Below are 15,684 nucleotides of genomic sequence, written 5' to 3' on the forward strand. Positions count from 1 at the left end.
TGCATCCTTAACTTTTCGCAAAGTTTAGGGATATTTTTAACATTTTTCTCAGTTTTTTATTAAGAATTTCATACTCCTACAAGAATAATATCTGGTCAGAGGAGGGTTGTTCTTGTAAAGAGGTCAAATTGTCCATTTAAGTAGTAGTATAATTTCAAATTTAAGCGTGGAGACATTAACTGATAAAGTTTGTGAAAAGCTTAGGTGAAGAATGAATTGAATATCTTAGTTACTATTCATTTATTTATGAGTAGATAGAGATAAGAGAGTAGTTAGTGCATTGGGGAACCAAAAACATAAACTCCGTTGGTAGATTGAATTGTACACTGACAGACACACATTTATTAATTGGGAGAAGCAAATTCATAACGACCACGAAAGCGAACCAAATTTATTGCACTACTTTTAATGCAAAAAAGGAACTAGCTACGAAACTGATACTTTGGATCAAAGCATCTCTTCATCTCAAATTCTCCAACATTCCTCTCCCCCATCCCTCTCAACAAACAAGGGTTAAGTTTGTTTGGATCAAAATAATTAGGTATCATGTGGAAACTAATAAAGTAAATCTCAAAAGAGTATAAGTAAGAAGTCACATGAGAAATATATTAAAAGACACAAATATTTAATGTGGTTTGGTCAATCGATCTATGTCCACAAGAGGAGATGAATAATTTATTTACTATATATAAAAGAGAGTACACATTATCGAGAGAAATAATCTCACACAATTCACTCGAAATAAAAAGAGGTTTACACAATTGTTAGTCTCACAAATTCTTTACTTGCACAAAACTCTCAAAGTCTATAGGACTACATTGTGAATGCTACCAAGTTAGAAGGAATAAATCTCTATTTATAAAGTCATAAACATTTTCTTACAAGATACTCCCTCCGTCCCATTTTATATGTCACATTTTTACTTTGCACTTGCATTAAGAAATGATGTAACTTTACTCTTCTACCCTTATTTAATGTTTTCTTAAGTCAACTTTATTAATAAAGGATTCGGCTCCCCTCCATTACCCCTTCCCTCCATTTCATCAAGTGCATGTCTAGATGAGAGACATGTGTCTTATTTAAAGTTTAAATGTTAAGATTATATTATATTAACTAATATCACAACCATAGTTAAATCAACTAATTTTAGAAAACTACTCTCCAAATTTGGTAAGAACTACACTATATTCCATACAAAATTTGATATTTATTAATATCATCAATTTCATCTTATATTTTTATATTTAAAATTAAAATTGTAGAACATGAAACATTTATATTTAATGTGATAAATAATAATCTTCAAAAATATTTGCATTAAACACTTTTAAAAAAAAAAAGATAAAAGAATATTTTTTTAAAAAACATATATTTTTCCCCTTCAAACACAATAGTCACATTTTCTCCTTAGAATAATTTTGGTATTTCACGTTTATTTCTAAAAATCTTTCTGTCTATTTTTTTTAAAAAAAATTTCATGTTCTTTTATTTTATGATTTTTTTTCAATATTGATAATTCTTCACTTTTTTTTTTCTCAACATAGTATAATATTTCAAGAACAAAGCTTACTAGTTTAGAAAATTGTTTAGTTGATTCTCACCTTAAATATCATTCAATTTAATATTTAAATGTAAAATATAAGATGAAATCAATGATATTAATAAATATCAAATTTTGAATGGAATATATAGTAATTCTTATCAAATTTGAGAGTAGTTTTCTAAAATTAGTTGACTTAACTATGGTTATGACTTATGATATTTGCTAATATAATATAATTTTAACCTTTAAACTTTGAATAAGACGCATGTCTCTCATCTAGACATGCACTTGACAAAATGGAAGGAATGGGTAATGGAGGGGAGCCAGATCCATTAATAAATGACAAGATTAATTAACTATTCTAGCAAGGGTATAGTAGGCAAAATATGGTAATTTATGCATAAATTTTATAAAATGACAAATATTGTGGTCCAGCTGTTTATAGAAAGGGATGACATATAAAATGAGATGAACCGAGTAAAAGATTAGCCAAATATGGAAACTTTGTGATTTCCATTTAAGAAAAGAATAATCTAATTATGATAAGAAATTAGGGCAAATACCCAACAAAGCTAGCGTTTGAACATAAATTTTGAAATTTTTTTCTCTAAGTATTTATTTGATCAGGAACAAATTTGATATGATTTCGAAAAATGGATTTTCAATGAGTCAATTTTACAGAGAAATTTCTCTTTCACTCACAAATTTTTATTTTTATTTTTAAAAAAAACTAAAGTTATAAAATGAGTGCCCAAATACAATTTCCAAAATTCACAATTTTAATATTCAACTTTAAAATCTATAGTCAAACTGGACCTAATAAATGTTCATAATTTTAATGGTTTCTTGTACTCACTAGATTTCCACAACTATATTGCCTCGTGTTCAAAACTACATAACTAAAGTATTAGTAGTTGTAAAATTTAAATTTCTATAACATAATAAATAGAGTTCATTTAATAAATATTTATTTTAAATAAATATGTGAAGTCGTAAAATTAAAATGAAAAGAGGGAGTTAAGTGTTTACCAATCTGAACTATTTTGGACAAAAGTGAAATTAATGGTATTTAATATTAGAGTAACACCTATATCCATGGCGTGGAGCGGCTGGTCAAACCCCTCCCACTGCTTTTGTCTTTGTACATTGACTCCTTTTATTAGGTGGTTAACTGCATATCCTCTTGCAATAAACAAATTTACTTTAATTTCATCACACTAGTATTTTATGTTTCTCCATTGCCATTGTCTATTCTTTTCATTTTCATCACGGACCATATATATTTTAGTCATCTTGTTTGAACATCTCAAAATCCAACCTGATTCATCTGTCCCTCTATTTTGTTAAGTATATCTTTTAATTGTGGTATTCGGGACAACACATGTATCGGATAACTCTATCCATCCAGATTTAGAAAGATGGAACGAAATCAACTCTAAGCCACACTCTTGGATGCTAATTCATTAGATTGTACGGACGGAGGGAGAGTGTTGCTACAAGTTTGATTGTATTCAATTGTTTTGGTTAACTTAATATTTGTCTTCAATTTTTATTTTATTTTTTGTATATTTACAAATTATCAATTTGGAACTCAATAACTTAAAATGATAAGAATTCAGAACCTATAAGCTTCAAATCGTGACTCCACATTTTTTTTTTTAATTCTAAAATAAAAAATTGGGCTTCGCAAGCCAAACAAACACATGTGTGTGGAATTGATTTTAAAGCAACTAAATTTGTAATTTTTGACTATATCTTAAAGGAGTTTCCTAAAATTGGCTATACGTGTGCACATACCATGTGTACAAGAGAATTGGATTTCCCAATACAAAAGGTGATAAGTTGTGCTCAAGTTTGAGCCCATTAAGGCAAAATACGCCTAGCCCAATTTCATCTTCATGGACAATGGTGAAATGTTTTCCTTACAAAAACAACATATTCAGAAGTAGCCTCAATGCTATTTGACAAATACCATATATCACATAAGTAGACGTTTGGATTCGTGTTAAATCGTGTGAGATTTATCGTGAAAAATATGTGTGTCTGCTTATTAAACTTTAGAGCAGTAGTTTAAGTGTCGAATCGTGCATCCAGACACTAAGTAGACGTTTGGCCATTCGATACCATATCACAATATGGTATCGTGAGATGAAATCAACGTTTGGACATGTGATTTTACACTGATTCCATCTCATGATTCCATATCATGAGATGTGATTCCATATTCTCCAAAAACATGTTCCATATCATGATTTGAGGTATTTTTAATACAAAAATTGACCCACAAGTTTATATTTTGTTAAAACAATCCCACATTTATATCTACTAACTATTTATTTCATATGTAAATAAAATTTATAATCATATCATTATTTTTTAAAATTTATTATTCTCACCGACATAAAATTTATTATTCTCACCAACATATAGTCACTTTAACTCATACCAACCGATTGTTAAAGTGATGAAATTTTTATGGTCTATGAGCATGAAAATATAGTTGCGGATGATATTGACCAACAAATGGCTCAAAGTAACAATGTTGGTTCGTCTTCTCGGTCACATGATCGAGAAATGCAATTTCAACATAAAAAAATTATTTGTATTATGTGGGAGGATTATATTAAAGACTAGTACACTATAATTTATGTTCAATTTTTTTTTTAATTAAATTAAAGTTAGATGAAACAATTACTTAAGTGGAGAACAAATAACTTTGTAATAATTTTTATAATTTTTTATTTATTTGATAAGATTGAATAAACAATTGAGACTATTTTAATAGTTTTACAACTTATGAGATTTTTATGTTTATAAGAAAATATACAACACAAAAATTTCATATAACATGTCCAAATAAAACTTTAATTTCACCTCATGATATCATATCATGATTCCGTATCATGATACCATATCGAATGGTCAAAGGGACCCTAACTATTTGCTTTTTAATTGGTATCACGACTGAGTCAGCTTCTTCAAAAACTCCATGAAAATTTTCCTCTCTATATATTAGGAATTCAGTAGCTGTTCGAGGTCTGTTTTGCAAATATAGATGAAAGTATGGAGCTTCTACAAGAATTTTTCGTCTGTGCCAGCATTCACCGGAACACCATTCTTGACATTCGAAATAAACAATTTGCTTCAACTCTGCAGCAATTCCAAATCAGTAGACCAAGGCAAACAAACCCATCAACAAATCATCGTACATGGTCAAAGCCACAATCCATTCATCATCACCAAATTGATACAAGTATATACAGAACGCGACGATATTAAATCTGCCCAGAACCTGTTTGTCAAATTGTCTCAAAGAAATGTGTATGCCTGGACCGCCATGATATCGTATTTTTCACGTAACCGCCTAATTAAAGAATGTGTAAATACTTATAAGGAGATGAAACTGGACAACATTTTACCCGATGGGTATGTGTTTCCTCTAGTACTGAGGGTTTGTGCTAAGTTTTTGAGCTCGGGTATTGGGTTACAAGTGCACAGAGATATAATTGTGTGTGGTGTAGAATGGAATCTCCAAGTTTGTCATTCTTTAATTGATATGTACTCTAAATGTTGTGATATTCATAGTGCTAAACGGGTATTTGATTTGATGCAAGAAAAAGATTTGCTTTCATGGAATTTGATTATTTCGGGATATGTATGTAATGAGTTACTTGATTTGGCTGTTGAGATGTTGAGGCATATGAGTAAGGAAGGTTGTCTGCCAGATACAGTCACTTTGAACACGGTAATGGATGCTTATTGTCGGATGGGTCAATGTGATGAGGCAAGGAAAATATTTGCGCTAATCAAAGAACCAAGTATAATATCGTGGACGACTTTGATATCAGGCTATTCAAGAATTGGAAATCATGGTATTGCATTGAATATTTTTAGGGAAATGATATATAGAAGAGAAGTTTGGCCTGACCTAGATTGTCTCTCTAGTGTACTTGCGTCGTGCCAGCTTATTGGGGATTTAAGGAGTGCCCAGGAGATTCATGCACACGGGATTAAACTAGAATCACCTTTTGCTTTTCACAGATCTTCTGGACCTGCATTACTGACTTTGTATGCTAAATGTGGGAGGATTCAAGATGCAAGACATGTTTTTGAGTTGATGGATAGAACGGACGTTGTTTCTTGGAATTCCATGATTCATGGTTTTGCTGAACTAGGGATTAAAGACTTGGCGGTGGAGTATTTCAAGGAAATGCTGATTATAGGAATCAAGATTAACGACACCACACTTTCAATTGTTTTGCCTGTTTGTGACGTCAAATATGGGAAACAAATTCATGCTTATATATTACGAAGTAGTTTTTGGGATGTCACGCCCATTTGGAATGCACTTATTCACATGTATTCAAAATGTGGGTGCATTGGAAACGCTTTATGTATATTTTCTCATGTGGCTCATAAAGATATAGTGTCATGGAATACAATAATTGGTGGGTTGGGAATGCATGGTTTGGGCCAAGATGCCCTGCATCTCCTGGAAAAAATGAGCCATTCTGGCGTTCAACCAAACGCTTTGACATTCACTTCAGTGCTTTCAGCATGCAGTCATTCAGGACTTGTTGATGAGGGGTTAGATATTTTCCACAGAATGGTGGAGGAATTTGGACTGAACCCCAGAATGGAACACTTTACTTGTGTTGTTGATTTACTAACACGAGCTGGTCGGCTTGAAGATGCCACAGATTTTATAGGAAAAATGTCTGTTCAGCCGAACAAACATATATGGGGTTCTGTACTTGCTGCTGCCTTAGCACACCAAAAAGTGAGCATTGGAGTTCTTGCTTCGGAGAATTTAGTTGAATTGGAGCCTGAAAATACAGGACACTATGTAACACTTTCAAATTTGTATACTAAAGCTGGAAGAATAAGTGATGCCCTTGCCGTGCGAAAACTAATGGAAACCAAGGGGTTGGTAAAGGGTTCTGGTTGTAGCTGGGTAGTGGATGGAAATTGAGAAGAGAAAAAGAGATCTAAATCTTTTACCTTAATCATCACCAGATTCAAAATTTCTAATTTTAGGTTTTAGCATTTTGAGTTAAATTTAAGATTTTGATATCATACTAGTTGAAATTGCTTCAGGTCCTTGATATTTTAAAGGTTCAGGTAAGTTATATATGCTAAAATTTTGCCTATCCTTGGAAAGTGTTTACTATATTTACCATGAACACTTGACTAAGCTTAGCTTGCTGCCTTCTGCATTGTGCATAAATAGTTGCACTATGTCATCTTCTTCTTTACGGAAAAAACGTGAGATTGAACAAAATATCTTCGGTTAATAGTTTGTGGTATATATATATATATAGTTTAAACCCAAGAAAACGTTATATTTTTAGGGAAACTAGTTCTACAATAGATTCTAACTTCCAATCATAAAACACTCACACATCTTCAAAAAAAAAGTGCAATTATGTGGGGCGGGGGTTGAAGTCTTCACAGGAATTCGCCCCATAATCGCTCCGTCCCATTTGCCAGAGTGCAGGATTTTTACTAACAAGGTTTGAAAATAAAAATTAATGTAGTGATTGAAATTTGAACTTGGAACCATAGAATCTATGAATTTTGAACCCACTGAACTAACTTTTAATATTGTGTTCAATAGATTCAAAATCAATAAATAAAATAAATTCCCTTATATATAAAAAGTACTATAATTTTTTGTTGAGAGGGTTCAAGTACCTTGTGCTCCTAGATCCACCCTCGTTTGCATGGAAGTGACATGAAAGTAGAGCTAAGAGTGCACAATCAAGCTAAGATGACATTATTTTACTGAAAATATATTTGTTGTATTCTGAAACCGTGCTGAAAAGTTTTGCAGATGGATTAAGTTTGATCGGCATGTTATATGTAACTATGATTTATGTACTAATCTCTCCATTTCAGTTTAAATATTGTATTTTTCTATTTAGCCTGTTTTAAAAATATAGTATTTCTTCTTATAATAGGTAATTGATCTCTAATTCCAACATTAAACATAACTTGTTAAAAACCACAAAATTCATGTTGGATTGTATTGCCATTTCATCTAAGAAACTTGAAATAATTAGTAAAAAACCAAACTTTTATTAACATAATTATGTCTTCCATGTACAAGCTCGTCACACCTCGGGACAAACTGAAAACTACTCCTTTGAACATTTTTTGTTGTCTAATAAGGTCCTGAACATAAACAATTTACATTAATACATGCATAACTTACATTTATATGTACATACACAAAATATAATGCGTCTTCAAGGCCGGACATCCAATAAAGTTGGAATAATACAGAACATTAGCATGATTCCTGCACAAAGATAATATTTACAATAATAAAATAATAGCTAGTGACCGATCCCCGGACTATGACCATCTACATGTCCAGGAGATGGTGAGGCAGGTGGATACTCATTGTTTTGAACGGTGAATTCTGTCAGCTTTCTACTCTCTCTTTTTGATTTCATAATTGTATGAACATTAGGTTTCATCAAATAATTTTTGTCCTCGAATTTGATGTTTCTCCCCTCAATAGACACAATAATGTTAGAGAAGATCATTGCAAGAACAGAGATAGCAAGGAAAGTCTTTGTTTGAGACATATTGAATGATGAATTAAATGAGAGAAATAGGAGTAATGAAATTGATGGGATGCTCTTAACCTCTTTTTTTATAGAGTATTTATAGAAGAAAAAGAAAAAGAAAAAAAAAGGCAAAACAAGAGTTATTGGATCCTCACTAGTTGGAGATTCTCACATGTATAAGAAAAAAGCTGCACTGACTTTTCCATTTATTTACAAAACGTGAATGCAAAAAGTGGTAAAAGCCAGGGTGGAGCTGGCCCTCGTTTACGGGTTGAACCGAATTCACAACTTTCAATTTAAATTTTATGTATATATATTATTCCCTTTTTCGTTTCAATTTTATGGCATAGTTGAAATTTTGAGAGTCAAATTATTATTTTTTGCTAATTTTTTTTAGGGGAAATTACAGGGATAAGCAAACAATAATTTATTTAATATATATAGAGACGTCGTCCGTCGCTTTTTATTAAAAATAATTATTTATAAATTAAACAATAATCACGCTGTCCGTCGTTTTAATTTATTTTATTTTATTAATTAGTTTTTAAAAAAAGCAACGGACGGCATCTCTTAGTCCGTCTCTTTTTGGTCAAAATATCTAGTCAAACATTTTTAAAAAGCGACGGACAGCGTCTCTTAGTCCGTCGCTTTTTAATTAAAATATTATTTTTTAAATTTTTTTTTAAACAGCGACGGACGGCATCACTTAGTCCGTCGCTTTTTTTTGCGTATTTTTGCTAATTAATTATTTTATATAGATAGTGACGCAATCCGTCGCTTTTTATTTAAAAATAATTATTTATTAATTTTAAAAAAGTCACGCCGTCCGTCGCTTTTTATTAATTTTAATTGTTTAATTATTTTTTAAATTAGCGACAGACAACATCTTTATGTCCGTCGCTTCTTGGTCAAAATATCTGGTCAAATATTTTAAGAAAGCGACGGACAATGTCTCTTAGTTTGTCGCTTTTTGGTCAAAATGTTGGTCAAACATTTTTAAAAAAAAGCGACGGACATAAAGACATTGTCCGTCGCTTTTTAAAAAATATATGCACTAGCAGACGCGATTTTCCCCATTTCTCCATATAAAAAACAAAATTGAGAAATATTTTGATTTAATTTTATTTAAATCGTCTTCCGGAGAATGGTTTTGTGTAAAATAAAACACAAAAAAAATTATAATACCGACTTTCAGATGTCGGTAAAATTAAATAGTATGTAATAAATTAATATTTTCAATTAACTTTAAATAAATCGTGCTCCGAATGACGGTTTTATATAAGTTAAAAAATAATTTAATATAAAATACCGACCTCCCGATGTCAATATTATTTAATTAACATGATTACTTTTTATTTATCTTAAAATTTAATGTGATACCGACCTCATGAGGTCGGTATTTTTTATTATATCTAATTACTTCTAATAAAAGCGACATCCGGAGGTCGGTATGTTTAAAATATTCCTATTAATCATAATTTTGCTATTGTGAATAATATTAAAATTTCATTTTACACCTACGATTAATTGTTCAAAAAGTGTAACAATTTTGTATACTTTTACAAATAAAATATTAGAATTCGTGAAATAAATAAAAAAATATCTATAATCCATATTTAAAGTATGAAACTACATTGATATGAATTAGGAGATAATTATACTTATATTTATAGAGTAATGTACAAATCCTATCAGTCCGTCGTCTAATCATAAACTTAATATCTCATGTCATGATGTAGTAGAGGTGAAGAGCTAACATATAATCCATTCCAGTATGAAATGCGAGATAGTTTTATTATATACGTTCGATCTTGAATGGATGTCAAGTGTAGTGATCACCTCCTAATTATGATGACATGTAAAGGATACTTCATCGGAGTATGAAATACGTTGATTAATTATATATATATTCCTCGAGTAGTTTAACAAATCAAGTCTTATATACTAGTGGTTTAGATATGAAATACATTATCAATTAAAGAAATACCGATGATCAATTCAAGGAGATTTATATATTAAATTTGATATTGATAAACTTTTGTTGATCAATAAAATTAAATTTATATAATTAGAAGGTATATAATTTAAATTTATAAAATTAACTTGATCGATAAATTAAATTTGTTAAATTAAACTTTTGTTGATGTGTAGTTAGATTATATATATATGGCCAAACACATATACAACCCCTCTAACTTGTCCACATTTTTCATTTTGACACTTTATCTTAGCCTTGTTCCATTTTAGCCCTTGAACTCCATTTTTTATGTTCCATTTTAACACGAAATACTAAGTGAATCCTAGATCAAATCCTAGCCGCTCATCTTAACTAATCCAATGACTCAAATTAAATCTACCTAACCTTCCTATTTTTGACCTAAAAAAAGACCAAACCCTCTAATTTTGAAAACTCATTCTTTTCTTCTCTCTCAAGCAGCCCAGCGTCCTCCTCCCGTCGCCCTCCTCCCACCGCCCTCCTCTTCTCATCTCTTCTCTCCTTGCTCCCTCCCGTCTTTTCTCACCGGCGAGACAAATTGCCGCCTCTCTCTCGTCTCTCCAATCAGCGAAAGTTCGCTGCTCTGTCTCTCCCTCAACTGCTCTGGCTAGCAAGCTCCAAGCAATCAACATCAGCAGCCGGCGAGGAGAGCAACAACATCTCCGGCCAACTGACCCCGACCTCGATCCACTGCCCTTCTCCTTTAATTGAAAGTTAAGGTTTCATAATATTATTTTTAATTTCTTTCAATTTGAGTATTGAATTTGTTAATTAGTGTATTGAATTAGTTTTTTTTATTGATTGTTAGTTTGATTGATTGTTAGTTAGTAGGTGAATGATTTAGGGGTTTTTGATGGTTAGTTTGAATTAGGGATTATTTGATTGTTAGTTTGTGTTTGTTGATTGTGAAATGAAAATTTTAATGTTGGGGTTTGTTTGAATTAGGGTATCTTAGGATTTGTTTGAAATTTGGTATTTCTTGAGTTAATTAGTTTGATTTTGGAATAGTAAGATTAGATTGAATTAGGATATTTAAGGAGTTGTTTGAATTTAGGATTTTAGCACTAGTTAGATTTTAAGATTTTAGGACTAGTTTGAATTTGTGATTTCAAGACTAGTTTGAATTTTGAATTTAGGACTAGTTTGAATTATTATTGAAGTTGAACTTAGAATTTGAACATGAACTTGAACTTGAACTTGAACTTGAACTAAGAATTTAAAGTTAAATTTAGAACTTGAACTTGAAATTAGAACTTGAACTTGAACTTAGAATTTGAACTTGAAATTAGAACTTGAACTTGAACTTAGAATTAAAACTTGAACTTGAAATTAGAACTTGAACTTGAAATTAGGATTTGAACTTGAACTTAGAACTTGAACTTGAAATTAGGATTTGAACTTGAACTTAGAACTTGAACTTGAAATTAGAACTTGAACTTGAACTTGAAATTAGAAATTGAACTTGAACTTAGAACTTGAAATTAGAACTTGAACTTAGAATTAGAACTTGAACTTAGAATTAGAACTTGAACTTGAAATTAGAAATTGAACTTGAACTTAGAACTTGAAATTAGAACCTGAACTTAGAACCTGAACATGAAATTAGAATTTGAACTTGAACTTAGAACTTGAACTTAGAATTAGAACTTGAACTTGAAATTAGAAATTGAACTTGAACTTAGAACTTGAAATTAGAACTTGAACTTAGAATTAGAACTTGAACTTGAAATTAGAAATTGAACTTGAACTTAGAACTTGAAATTAGAACTTGAACTTGAACTTAGAACTTGAACTTGAAATTAAAAATTGAACTTGAACTTGAAATTAAAAATTGAACTTGAACTTAGAACTTGAAATTAGAACTTGAACTTAGAACTTGAACTTGAAATTAGAATTTGAACTTGAACTTAGTACTTGAAATTAGAACTTGAACTTAGAATTAGAACTTGAACTTGAAATTAGAAATTGAACTTGAACTTGAAATTAGAAATTGAACTTGAACTTAGAACTTGAAATTAGAATTTGCACTTGAACTTAGAATTAGAACTTGAACTTGAAATTAGAAATTGAACTTGAACTTAGAACTTGAAATTAGAACTTGAACTTAGAATTAGAACTTGAACTTGAAATTAGAACTTGAACTTGAATTTAGAATTAAAACTTGAACTTGAAATTAGAACTTGAACTTAGAACTTGAACTTGAAATTAGAATTTGAACTTGAACTTAGAAATTGAACTTAGAATTCGAACTTGAACTTTGAACTTGAACTTGAAATTAAAACTTGAACTTGAACTTGAACTTAGAATTAGAACTTGAACTTGTAATTAGAAATTGAACTTGAACTTAGAACTTGAAATTAGAACTTGAACTTAGAATTAGAACTTGAACTTGAAATTAGAAATTGAACTTGAACTTAGAACTTGAAATTAGAACTTGAACTTAGAACTTGAACTTGAAATTAGTATTTGAACTTGAACTTAGAACTTGAACTTAGAATTTGAACTTGAACTTAGAACTTGAAATTAGAACTTGAAATTAGAACTTGAACTTGAACTTAGAATTAGAACTTGAACTTGAAATTAGAAATTGAACTTGAACTTAGAATTAGAACTTGAACTTGAAATTAGAAATTGAACTTTAACTTGAACTTAGAACTTGAACTTAGAATTAGAACTTGAACTTGAAATTAGAAATTGAACTTGAACTTGAACTTAGAACTTGAAATTAGAACTTGAACTTAGAATTAGAACTTGAACTTGAAATTAGAAATTGAACTTGAACTTAGAATTAGAACTTAGAATTAGAACTTGAACTTAGAACTTGAAATTAGAATTTGAACTTGAACTTAGAATTAGAACTTGAACTTGAAATTAGAAATTGAACTTGAACTTAGAATTAGAACTTGAACTTGAAATTAGAAATTGAACTTGAAATTAGAAATTTAACTTGAACTTAGAACTTGAAATTAGAACTTGAACTTGAAATTAGAAATTGAACTTGAGCTTAGAACATGAAATTAGAACTTGAACTTGAAATTAGAATTTGAAATTGAACTTAGAATTAGAACTTGAACTTGAAATTAGAACTTGAACTTGAACTTGAAATTTAACTAATTTTAGAATTTTTCGTGCTAGGCAACTGAGGAAGCTCAACATCTAAAAAAGTTGATACAAGACTATATTGCTTCTTTAATCAAAGTAGGAGATAAGGTTGGTGCTTCTAAATTTCTAAAGTTCAAGTACAATTGTTTTCAATAATGTGTTTGTGTCCATCTAGTATTGATATTTAACTTTAATTTTATGATAATATTTTTGTATCCATCGATTGTTTGTTAAGCATAAGTACCAACACTAGTTGATCCTATTGATGACAAAATTGATTTTCTTGCAAGATCGATTTGTGTCCATCTAGTGTTGACACTTAGCTTTAAATGAAGAAATAATATATTTGTTAAGCATGAGTACCAACACTAGTTGATCCTATTGATGACAAAATTGATTTTCTTGCAAGATCGATTTGTGTCCATCTAGTGTGGACACTTAGCTTTAAATTTAGAAATAATATATTTGTTAAGCATGAGTACCAACACTAGTTGATCCTATTGATGACAAAATTGATTTTCTTACAAGATCGATTTGTGTCCATCTAGTGTTGACACTTAGCTTTAAATTTAGAAATAATATATTTGTTAAGCATGAGTACCAACACTAGTTGATCCTATTGATGACAAAATTGGTTTTCTTGCAAGATCGATTTGTGTTCATCTAGTGTTGACACTTAACTTTAAATTTAGAAATAATATATTTGTTAAGCATGAGTACCAACACTAGTTGATCCTATTGATGACAAAATTGTTTTTCTTGCAAGATCGATTTGTGTTCATCTAGTGTTGACACTTAACTTTAAATTTAGAAATAATATATTTGTTAAGCATGAGTACCAACACTAGTTGATCCTATTGATGACAAAATTGATTTTCTTGCAAGATCGATTTGTGTCCATCTAGTGTTGTCACTTAGCTTTAAATTTAAATAAGTTGAATTTAAAAATGTGGTTTTGTTGATGGATTTAGTTGTTGGAATTAAGTCAAAACTAAACTAGTTAAAGTTGTTAAGTTATTTAAATAAGTTAAATTAAATAATGTGGTTTTGTTGATGGATTTAGTTGTTGGAATTAAGTCAAAACTAAACTAGTTCAAGTTAAAAAGTTGTTAAGTTGTTTAAATAAGTTAAATTAATTAATGTGGTTTAGTTGGTGAATTTAGTGTTGTATTAAGTCAAAACTAAACTAGTTAAAGTTGTTAAGTTGTTTAAATAAGTTAAATTAAATAATGTGGTTTTGCTGATGGATTTAGTTGTTGGAATTAAGTCAAAACTAAACTAGTTCAAGTTATAAAGTTGTTAAGTTGTTTAAATAAGTTAAATTAAATAATGTGGTTTTGTTGATGGATTTAGTTGTTGGAATTAAGTCAAAACTAAACTAGTTCAAGTTATAAAGTTGTTAAGTTGTTTAAATAATGTGGTTTTGTTGATGGATTTAGTTGTTGGAATTAAGTCAAAACTAAACTAGTTCAAGTTGTTAAGTTGTTTAAATAAGTTAAATTAAATAATGTGATTTTGTTGATGTATTTAGTTGTTGGAATTAAGTCAAAACTAAACTAGTTCAACTTAAAAAGTTGTTAAGTTGTTTAAATAAGTTAAATTAAATAATTTGGTTTTGTCAATACTAAACTAGTTTTAGGACTACTACTAGTAAAATTATTATTAAATTTTATTTATAATATAATTGAATATCTATATTTTTGTAGATGGATCATCGTTTGTGGATGTATAATATGCATTATGAAACTGGTGTTGGTTTAAAACCTAAGTTTACGAACTTTTGTAAGTTATTTAATATGAATAATATATATCAATAGTGAATATATTTATGATATGTATATATATTGATGTCAATATTTATATTTAATATGCAGAATGACTTTCATAAGTACGTCGCTGAGAATCTAGATAGTTCGGTTCAATTGACCCTGAACTGTCCACTCAAATTTGGAAAGAAAAAGTGGTAGGGGGGACACACAAGGGTATATGCTATGGTCTAGGCTCTCGCAACGATGTTAGACGCCTTCAGTCAGGCCTAGAAGGTATTGGATCGTCACGTCAAGCTGAGGCACTTGACGGTGTTCAGATTGTTGTTATGTCGGATCAAATAGCTAAACTTACAGCGGCACTAGCAGAGTCGGAGCGGAAAAGAGTAGCTGAACAACAAGGCATGAGTGAGACCATTCAGCAAATCAAAGAACAAGTGATGAACCTTGCTCGTCGACCTACTACTTCGGCTCCCGATGACACCGACGACGAGAGTGATGAGGATGATTATGTAGATCTCACTCCCTAGTTTAGATCTCTGGACATTTATGAACTTTTTGATATTTTAAAACGAATTTTAAAAGACTTTAATTTATGATTTAGATACTTTTAAATGTTATTTTAAGTTTGTTGTATTATGTTTTGTTTATATTGTTTATAATTGTGTGTGTTATATTGAGCTGAATAGTGTATACTTGAAT

General features: G+C 30.1%; 1 protein-coding gene and 1 non-coding gene across 2 annotated transcripts; both read left to right on the plus strand.

Annotated features, from left to right (window-relative positions):
* The first annotated feature begins 4,485 nt into the window (after positions 1 to 4,485).
* On the plus strand, positions 4,486 to 6,613 carry LOC125840232 (pentatricopeptide repeat-containing protein DOT4, chloroplastic-like). Its single transcript, XM_049519206.1, has one exon. It carries the CDS (start codon positions 4,599 to 4,601, stop codon positions 6,513 to 6,515), a length of 1,917 nt encoding a protein of 638 aa, XP_049375163.1. The 5' UTR covers positions 4,486 to 4,598; the 3' UTR covers positions 6,516 to 6,613.
* Positions 6,614 to 7,787: 1,174 nt separating this feature from the next.
* LOC125840279 (U6 spliceosomal RNA) lies at positions 7,788 to 7,889 on the plus strand. The gene has a single exon (XR_007443727.1). It is a non-coding gene; the product is annotated as a U6 spliceosomal RNA (small nuclear RNA).
* The last annotated feature ends 7,795 nt before the right edge of the window (positions 7,890 to 15,684 follow it).

The sequence above is a fragment of the Solanum verrucosum genome, unplaced genomic scaffold (assembly GCF_900185275.1).
Source record: "Solanum verrucosum unplaced genomic scaffold, falcon-dt-bn FXZP01000180.1, whole genome shotgun sequence".
Taxonomy (NCBI): domain Eukaryota; kingdom Viridiplantae; phylum Streptophyta; class Magnoliopsida; order Solanales; family Solanaceae; genus Solanum; species Solanum verrucosum.

What these genes read in the sequence shown, in the direction of transcription:
- LOC125840232 (XM_049519206.1), top strand. Translation starts at nt 4,599, where the DNA reads ATGAAAGTATGGAGCTTCTACAAGAATTTTTCGTCTGTGCCAGCATTC.